Genomic DNA, 10,000 nt, shown 5'->3' with positions numbered 1-10,000 from the left:
CAGTTTTCTCTTATCAGGATTTGGGCCTCTAGCTAGTGCTGTAGCATCTAAAGCCCAGTTAACCATTAAAACTATGCACTAACCCAGCTTTAAAGGTTTTCAACCACAACATCTCTGATGGCTATAGTGTTTCCTGGTTGCTGGTTGAGAGATCACTATTCTTCACAGCGTACAAAGACATCTTCAAACAACAGAACAGAAGTGGTGTTTTTTTTTTTTACAGTTATTAGTCATTTAGCAGACACTCTTATCCCAACCTACTTAGCGTTAAAGAGATTGAACGGGATCTTAAGCACTTTCAAATTCGTAACATATTGTATGAATTGGAATTTGTTACATATATATATACAGTGCCTTGCGAAAGTATTCGGCCCCCTTGAACTTTGCGACCTTTTGCCACATTTTAGGCTTCAAACATAAAGATATAAAACTGTATTTTTTTGTGAAGAATCAACAACAAGTGGGACACAATCATGAAGTGGAACGACATTTATTGGATATTTCAAACTTTTTTAACAAATCAAAAACTGAAAAATTGGGCGTGCAAAATTATTCAGCCCCTTTACTTTCAGTGCAGCAAACTCTCTCCAGAAGTTCAGTGAGGATCTCTGAATGATCCAATGTTGACCTAAATGACTAATGATGATAAATACAATCCACCTGTGTGTAATCAAGTCTCCGTATAAATGCACCTGCACTGTGATAGTCTCAGAGGTCCGTCAAAAGCGCAGAGAGCATCATGAAGAACAAGGAACACACCAGGCAGGTCCGAGATACTGTTGTGAAGAAGTCTAGAGCCGGATTTGGATACAAAAAGATTTCCCAAGCTTTAAACATCCCAAGGAGCACTGTGCAAGCGATAATATTGAAATGGAAGGAGTATCAGACCACTGCAAATCTACCAAGACCTGGCCGTCCCTCTAAACTTTCAGCTCATACAAGGAGAAGACTGATCAGAGATGCAGCCAAGAGGCCCATGATCATTCTGGATGAACTGCAGAGATCTACAGCTGAGGTGGGAGACTATGTCCATAGGACAACAATCAGTCGTACATTGCACAAATCTGGCCTTTATGGAAGAGTGGCAAGAAGAAAGCCATTTCTTAAAGATATCCATAAAAAGTGTCGTTTAAAGTTTGCCACAAGCCACCTGGGAGACACACCAAACATGTGGAAGCAGGTACTCTGGTCAGATGAAACCAAAATTGAACTTTTTGGCAACAATGCAAGACGTTATGTTTGGCGTAAAAGCAACACAGCTCAACACCCTGAACACACCATCCCCACTGTCAAACATGGTGGTGGCAGCATCATGGTTTGGGCCTGCTTTTCTTCAGCAGGGACAGGGAAGATGGTTAAAATTGATGGGAAGATGGATGGAGCCAAATACAGGACCATTCTGGAAGAAAACCTGATGGAGTCTGCAAAAGACCTGAGACTGGGACGGAGATTTGTCTTCCAACAAGACAATGATCCAAAACATAAAGCAAAATCTACAATGGAATGGTTCAAAAATAAACATATCCAGGTGTTAGAATGGCCAAGTCAAAGTCCAGACCTGAATCCAATCGAGAATCTGTGGAAAGAACTGAAAACTGCTGTTCACAAATGCTCTCCATCCAACCTCACTGAGCTCGAGGTGTTTTGCAAGGAGGAATGGGAAAAAATGTCAGTCTCTCGATGTTCAAAACTGATAGAGACATACCCCAAGCGACTTAGAGCTGTAATCGCAGCAAAAGGTGGTCGCTACAAAGTATTAACTTAAGGGGGCTGAATAATTTTACACGCCCAATTTTTCAGTTTTTGATTTGTTAAAAAAGTTTGAAATATCCAATAAATGTTGTTCCACTTCATGATTGTGTCCCACTTGTTGTTGATTCTTCACAAAAAAATACAGTTTTATATATTTATGTTTGAAGCCTGAAATGTGGCAAAAGGTCGCAAAGTTCAAGGGGGCCGAATACTTTCGCAAGGCACTGTATATATATATATTTTTTTTTTTGCAGGACGTAACATATCATACTACGTGGGCGACGTTGTATACAGTTGTGCACGACTTTTGACAATCCGTTTTGGCTCATGAGCACTACTTTCAAAACTACAAGACTGAAATCACACAAAACATTGACACTGCATCTTTAATGTATTCATCTTAAGGTAACTAGGTGAGACAAACACATATCACAGCCCTGTAGTAACACTGTAGCATTAGCATAGCATTAGCATAGCATATCATTAGCATATTCATTACTGGACGCATAGCTTATAATAGCTACTGTGAGTGAGACAATAGTCTGTACATTTCCTTTGAAACTAGATGATTTGAGCGTTGATGGCCCTCGCTTGCCTGTCCTGGGTTTATTCATTGTGTGTAATCCTTCAAATAGAAAACAGATTAAGATTAACCCTGGGGAGAAGAATACTGTTTTTCTTATTTATACTCCTTTATTGAGTCAAATTACGCAGATAATAACTATGGGCCAAACAACAGCAACATCAACAATAACTGTAGCAGCAAACAACGAGAGAGAGAGAGAGAGAGAGAGAGAGAGAGAGAGAGAGAGAGAGAGAGAGAGAGAGAGAGAGAGAGAGAGAGAGAGAGAGAGAGAGAGAGAGAGAGAGAGAGAGAGAGAGAGAGAGAGAGAGAGAGAGAGAGAGAGAGAGAGAGAGAGAGAGAGAGAGAGAGAGAGAGAGAGAGGCTAGTAGGGTAAGCACAAGTACTCACACACACTGCAGCTGGCCCCCATCGCCTGTGAAGAGAACCGGCGTGCAGGTTTCTAGCCCGCGAGAATTCCCTTTTCCAAGTGATTAGAAATCGGGCAGGCACTGAGTGAGCGGGAGCCTCTCAGAGGCAGCAGCTGTCCGGCCCACGGCTCCAAGTGGAGCGGAAAATCAGGATAATTTCATTGTGATAATTAGCCTCATATTTCCTGAGTACTTCCACGGAACAAAGAGCAGAGAGGAATAGAAATACAAAAGAGTGCACTCCCTGCCTGGTTTCCCACAGTACCCCCCTCTCTCTCTCTCTCATGTGACTAATTTAATGCATACTGCTTATTCTTAACAGTAAATATGTCTGTCAGCTTTAAATGTGTGGTTGCTCTAGACAAGAGTAAATGCCATAATTCATTATCAGATGCTTTCTGTTGGCAGCTGAACTCTTTCCTTCAATGGTTTAACCTCCTCATACATAAAAAGCACAACACACACACACACATTTCCATCATTGTGATCTGCGAGGAGTTAATTTGTGTGTTTTTCATGTGGTTCTTTTCTCTGGGAGATGAATCGCTATGTTTATCTCTCTATCTGTCTCACTCTGTCCCTATCTCTCTCTATCTCTCTGTGTGTATCGCTTTATCTTTCTCTCACTCTCTCTCTTTCCCTCTCTCTCTCTCTCTCTCTCTCTCTCTCTCTCTCTCTCTCAATTAAATTAAATTCAAGGGGCTTTATTGGCATGGGAAGCATATGTTTACATTGTTTACATGTTTACATTGCCAAAGCAAGTGAAATAGACATTAAACAAAAGTGAAATAAACAATCAAAAATGAACAGTAAACATTACACTCACAAATGTTCCAAAAGAATAAAGACATTTCATGTCAAATCAAATTGCTTACTTAAAAGCCCTTAACCAGCAATGCAGTTCAATAAATAGAGTTAAGAAAATATTGACTAAATAAACTAAAGTAAGAAATTAAATAAAAAGGGGAGTGGGTTCAATGTGAATAGTCCAGGTGGTGATTTGATGAATTGTTCAGCAGTCTTATGGGGGTAGAAGCTTTTAAGGAGCCTTTTGGACTCCGACTTTGCGCTCCGGTACCGCTTCCCGTGCGGTAGCAGAGAGAACAGTCTATGACTTGGGTGACTGGAGTCGTTGACAATTTTTAGGTCCTTCCTCTGACACCGCCTAGTATATTGGTCCTGGATGGCAGGAAACTCGGCCCCAGTGATGTACTGGGCCGTATGCACTACCCTCTGCAGCGCCTTACGGTCGGATACCGAGCAGTTTCCACACCAGGCGGTGATGCAACCGGTCAGGATGTTGAGGATCAACATGGCAGATGTGTTGTTGCCTACCCTTACCACCTGGGGGCGGCCCGTCAGGAAATCCAGGATCCAGTTGCAGAGGGAGGTGTTAAGTGCCAGGGTCCTTAGCTTAGGGATGAGCTTTGTGGGTACTATAGTGTTGAACACTGAGCTGTAGTCAATGAACAGCATTCTCACATCCCTTTTGTCCAGGTGGGAAAGGGCAGTGTGGAGTGTCATAGTATGTCTATATACGGTGTTGTAACGATGTGCAAATAGTTAAAGTAAAAAAGGGAAAATAAATAAACATAAATATGGGTTGTATTTACAATGTTTTTTGTTTTTCACTGGTTGCCCTTTTCTTGTGGCAACAAGTCACAAATATTGCTACTGTGATGGCACACTGCGGCATTTCACCCAATAGATATGGACGTTTATTAAAATTGGATTTGTTTTCTAATTCTTTGTGGGTCTGTGTAATCTGAGGGAAATATGTGCCTCTAATATGTTCAGGTGGGTCGGAAGTGCAGCTCAGTTTCCACCTCATTTTGTGGGCAGTGTGCACATAGCCTGTCTTCTCTTGAGAGCCAGGTCTGCCTACGGCGACCTTTCTCGATAGCAAGGCTATGCTCACTAAGTCTGGACATAGTCAAAGCTTTCCTTCATTTTGGGTCAGTCACAGTGGTCAGGTATTCTGCCACTATGTACTCTCTTGTTAAGGCCCAAATAGCATTCTAGTTTGCTCAGTATTTTTGTCAATTCTTTCCAACGTGTCAAGTAATCATCTTTTTGTTTTCTCATGATTTGGTTGGGTCTCATTGCTCTCTCTGTGTGTATCTCTCCGTCTCCCCGTCTGTCTCTCTCTCTCTGAGGAGGTTGGCACTTCGCCGTGCCCCTCGGGGTACCACCAGTAGGAGCTGAGGTTGGCGCTGCGTCTAGGCGCTCTTGCTCACCCAATTATGCCACGCTAATCCCGACGCTCTGCCCAGTTCTCTCACAAGTGCATGCACACACACACACGCCCCAGCTCTCCCACCTGGTGGTCACTCTGTGCCTCTACTGGTTGTTCTCTCGCACTGTGAAACACCTTGTGCTGACATTCAGTCATGGTGATGTACTGCTCACACTCACACTCACTGGCCACGGCATATAAAGTGACTAGACAACAGGATAGATAATAAACAGTAACAGCAGCATATGTGATGAGTCAAAAGAGATTAGTGCAAAAAGGGTCAATGCAGATGTAACTTACTATTTAGCAGTCTTATAGCTTGGGGGTAGAAGCTGTTCAGGGTCCTGTTGGTTCCATACCTGGTGCATGGTACCACTTGCCATGCAGTAGCAGAGAGAACAGTCTATTACTTGGGTGGCTGGGGTCTTTGACCATTTTTAGTGCCTACTCTTTGCAGCACCTTGCGGTCGGATGCCAAACAGTTGCCATACCAAGTGGTGATGCAGCCAGTCCATATACTCTCAATGGTGCAGCTGTAGAACCTTTTGAAGATCTGAGGGCCCATGCCAAATATTTTCAACCTCCTGAGGGGGAAGAGGCGTTGTTGTGCCCTCTTCACGACTGTGTTGATGTGTGTGGACCATGATAGATCCTTAGTGATGTGGACACAGAGGAACTTGAAGCTCTCGACCTGTTCCAGAACAGCTCCATCGATGTGGATGGGGGTGTGCTCGGCCCTCCGTTTCCTGTAGTCCACGATCAGCTCCATTGTCTTGCTGACGTTGAGGTAGAGGTTGTTGTCCTGGCACCACAATGCCAGGTCTCTGACCTCCTCCCTATAGGCTGTCTCATCGTTGTCGGTGATCAGGCCTACCACTGTTGTGTCGTCTACAAACTTAATGATGGTGTTGTAGTCGTGCGTGGCCATGCAATTGTGGGTGAACAGGGAGTACAGGAGGGGACTGAGCACGCACCCCTGAGGGGCCCACGTGTTGAGGGTCAGTGTGGTGGATGTGTTGTTGCCTAGCCTTACCACCTGGGGGCGGCCCGTCAAGAAGTCCAGGATCCAGTTGCAGGAGGTGTTTAATCCCAGGGTCCTTAGCTTAGTGATGAGCTTAGAGGGCATAATGGTGTTGAATGCTGAGCTGTAGTCAATGAACAGCATTCTCACATAGGTGTTCCTTTTGTCCAGGTGGCAGTGTGGAGTACAATAGAGATTGCGTCATCTGTGGATCTGTTGGGATGGTTTGTGAATTGAAAGTGGGTACAGCTTTCTGGGAAGATGGTGTTGATGCGAGCCATGACCCGTCTTTCAAAGCATTTAAGGGCTACAGATGTGAGTGTTACAGGGCGATAGTCATTTAGTCAGGTTACCTTGGAATTCTTGGGCTGAGATGGAGAGAGAAAGAGAGAGAAAATGAAATGAAAATAGAATAGTCTGTACTCAGCCACGAGAGAGAGAGAGAGAGAGAGAGAGAGAGAGAGAGAGAGAAAACACACTGATTCATCTCCCAGAGAGAGAAGAGAGGGGGGTGGAACCAAATGAGAGGCAGAAAGACAAAGAAAAACAGAGGAACTGGATAAGAGCCAGACAGACAAAGACAAGAGAATATTACTGGACAAAGCAAAGGATGTCGACACAGCCCAGCTAGAGAGATAGACACACGCACACACATACTGTAGATGGCATATTAAATGGCATAATATATTTAAGCAATAAGGCCCGAGGGGGTGTGGTATATGGCCAATATACCACGGCTAAGGGCTGTTCTTATGCACGGCGCAACACATAAGAAAAAACCCGGAGGTGCATTATTGCTATTATAAACATAATTAGAGCACCCGTGGTATACGTTCTGATATCATGGCTGTCAGCCAATCAGCATTTAGGGCTCAAACCACCCGGTTCCTAATATATGATATATTAGATTCCACAGCAGCAGGATAGGGTGTGGTGTAAGGTTAGAGCTCACAGGCTTGGTTCCTGACCCAGAGAGGCTGCTGGATCAGCAGTGTGTTTGGTTGGGCCACGTCAAGCAGGTCCTGTCAGGGGCTATCAGAGTATGTGTGTGGTGACACATGATAGAGTCAGAACTCTGAGACAGTATCTGAGACTCCAACTCAGAGCTCTGAGGCTGACTAACTGATGGAAAATGACAGGGTGAACATCAACATAGAAAAACAGTCTCAGAGAGAGAGAGAAACAGACAGACAGAGGGAGACAGAGAGAGAGAGAGAGAGAGAGAGAGAGAGAGAGAGAGAGAGAGAGAGAGAGATATTTGAGAGAGAGAGTGAGAGAGAGAGAGAGAGGGGGGGGGGGAGAGAAAGAGATATTTGAGAGAGGGAGTGAGAGAGTGAGAAAGAGATAAACAAATGAGAGAGAGAGAGTGAGTGTTGTGCCATCTCTAGTGATGTGCCATGTCAGCATTAGGTCAGAAGAAGATTTAGTTTAGTTTCATAAAGCACCGAGTCAGCCATCCTTCCCTCTTCCCCCCTTCTCATAGTAAAGGACTCCCTCTCTAAGTAGGATATCAATAGAGGTGAGGGTCTAGCACCACTCACTTTCCTCTTTGAGGACAGGCTGATGCTAAACCTTTTATGGGCATCGCTTAGGATGAAGAACTGGTAAGACTTTTTGTATCATATATTTTATCAACTGAAACTACCGGGAATCATCTGCTGACATCCATCCCGACTTCACTGCTTTAAGCGCGCCCTAGTGGACAGTCCGTGCCCTGCACGTGGACTTTCAACAGACATTAACCTTTTCGTCTTTCAAACTGCTGTGATATATTAGGCCACCAAGCCATCTCCCAGTGTCTCAGAAGATCATTACAACAACAGCTAAACGTGAAGAATTTAGTCTACGTGCTACCGTTTCCCCTCAGGTGCGCATGCACGCACGGTCATCTGCCAGGTGCTGTGGATCCTTAGCTGTTCCTCTGATTGGTTTAGGATCCCGTTTAAACCCCATTCAAACTCCCGCTCTGCTCCCTCCTCTTTGTCACCGCGCCACACGCTGGAGAGATGTGCAGAACAGCCGCCGGTGCCAGTCCTCCACGCAACTGGAGTTTTGTTCACGGGGAGCTCAGTGGAAGGCTCTTTTTTAATATTAGATAGGGTTTATTTTTCATTGTCAGCGTTGCCTACGGAATTATGAGACTTGTTCATTGCTACGGGGGCTCTCGAGAAGTTGTATCTCTTTAATGCATGATATTAGTTTATAGAAGCCTCTACAGAGCGGATGAGAATCATCATGAATTTGCCGGTATCTGTGCTTGTCCTTTCGGCGATGTGTGCGTTTTGTCTCGGCACCATCCCTGGTAAGTACAGGAACTGGAACAATTGCATGTCTTGTACGATAAGTAAGGTGAGTTATAAACGTGTGGTGCTTGCGAGGGATAGCCTATATGGAACTGAAAAGTGCACTAGGTTAGGATGGAAATAGAGGTTCCTCTATCCAAGTCACGGGGGGAGCATAACACATCTGGCCTTACATCCAAGTTACGATATGACCTTCCTCGAGATTCCAATTACTCATATTCCATCTGACAAACTGGAAGCATTAGCTGCGCGCCTGTTTCTCCAAGCAACCAGAATCAATCTCCGGAGGACGCTCGCGCTGGTCTGGTTCAGTTTCTGCTGACAGACAGAACCGGTCGACGGAAGCAGTGACAGACACGGACGGTGTCAGGTGACAGTGTCTGTCTCCCCTTCTGTTCTCTTTCTGAAACTAACGGTCATGATATCTATTGAATTATTGAAGGGTAATTTCCATTTGTCAGTAACACCCCAAGGCTATTCGTAAATGATTGGTATATATGTGTGAAGGTTATGTTGAAGATGGCAATATCTAAGTAGAGGGTTGCATTTTATTTCTAATGTAATACAGTTTTGATTCCTGGAAGGAAATGATGTTAAGGCTGACAGAATGGGAGCCGGAGGGTAAATTCGCTCTAGCTGCAGGTTATTGGGCACATGCACACCCACACCCACACATTTTAAACACTTTATTTTAATCCACCAATCATATTTTTCAAAAAAATGATCTACTATTTCAAAGGTCCCTGTATGCACGGCCCTCAAGGGTACAGCGAGCACCTCCCTCTCCAAACTGCTAGGCTGCCCACGACAGCTGAAACAGAGCGGAACCTAGCCAATTGCTTTGCCCTAGTTTTTGTCAGGCCCTGCAATCTGGAGGCCACGGTCAAGCCTGTGGCTGAGACTGCCGAATGTCAGCGCCTCCAGCTTGCACCTACACCGAGGCTGTCCAAGTGTCCAAAGCATACAGAAAGCCAGGGAGGGATAAACCGAGACCACAAAAAAACACATCCTTTCAGCTACACACTCATCTCTCCTGGAGGAGATTCAGAGGAGTTTCAAGTCCTTTGAGAATCAGCCACAGGCTGCCATGTTGCAGTGTCTGTGTCCCACTAGCCTTCTGTCTGGCTCTCTGCTCCACCCAACTCCTGTGTCATTGTTCAGCTGTTTGTCCATACTCTGATTCGTATTACTCAACCCCTTCTCATGCAACCCCAGTAAACACCATCTACGTGCTAAACTAAAATTAGACACCTTTTGGTCTGTGACGCTTAAGCATTTTATATTCAAAATAGTTGTTTAATTGACATTGAGCTTTCGCTCTTCTCTCAGCCCATTTAAACTCTCTCTCTTTTCCCCTCCCCCCCCCCCCCCCCCTTCCTCTCCCATCCCCAGGTGAGTTTGGCTCTCTGGCTGAGATGGAGGACCTCCTGTTAAGGAACCTGTTCCAGGGGTACCAGCGCTGGGTCCGGCCCATCCAGCACGCCAACGACACGGTCACAGTACGCTTTGGACTCAAGATTTCACAGCTGGTGGACGTGGTGAGGATGCCGTATGCATGCACAGGCACGAACGCACACACGCTAAACACGCACCGTGGCGAAAGACCTTGCCATGTAAACAAACGGTAAAAGACATGGACGTCTCAAAATATCTTGTCTGAATTGCTTGAGCCACGTAGTTGTTGTAATTCTGACC

At 45.0% G+C, this 10,000-nt stretch overlaps 1 protein-coding gene across 1 annotated transcript in view; it reads left to right on the top strand.

Annotated features, from left to right (window-relative positions):
• Positions 1-7,438: 7,438 nt before the first annotated feature.
• chrnb3a (cholinergic receptor nicotinic beta 3 subunit a) overlaps positions 7,439-10,000 on the top strand; it is a 12,055-nt gene continuing 9,493 nt past the window's right edge. The window contains exons 1-2 of the mRNA XM_021583955.3: positions 7,439-8,304; positions 9,698-9,843. Coding sequence (XP_021439630.1) covers positions 8,226-8,304; positions 9,698-9,843 — 225 coding nt within the window. The 5' untranslated portion in view covers positions 7,439-8,225. The remainder of the gene's footprint in view (positions 8,305-9,697; positions 9,844-10,000) is intronic.

The sequence above is a fragment of the Oncorhynchus mykiss genome, chromosome 25, assembly GCF_057628025.1.
Source record: "Oncorhynchus mykiss isolate SJ-2025 chromosome 25, ASM5762802v1, whole genome shotgun sequence".
NCBI classification, from domain to species: Eukaryota; Metazoa; Chordata; class Actinopteri; order Salmoniformes; family Salmonidae; genus Oncorhynchus; species Oncorhynchus mykiss.
This window is presented reverse-complemented; position numbering and strand designations above follow the sequence as displayed.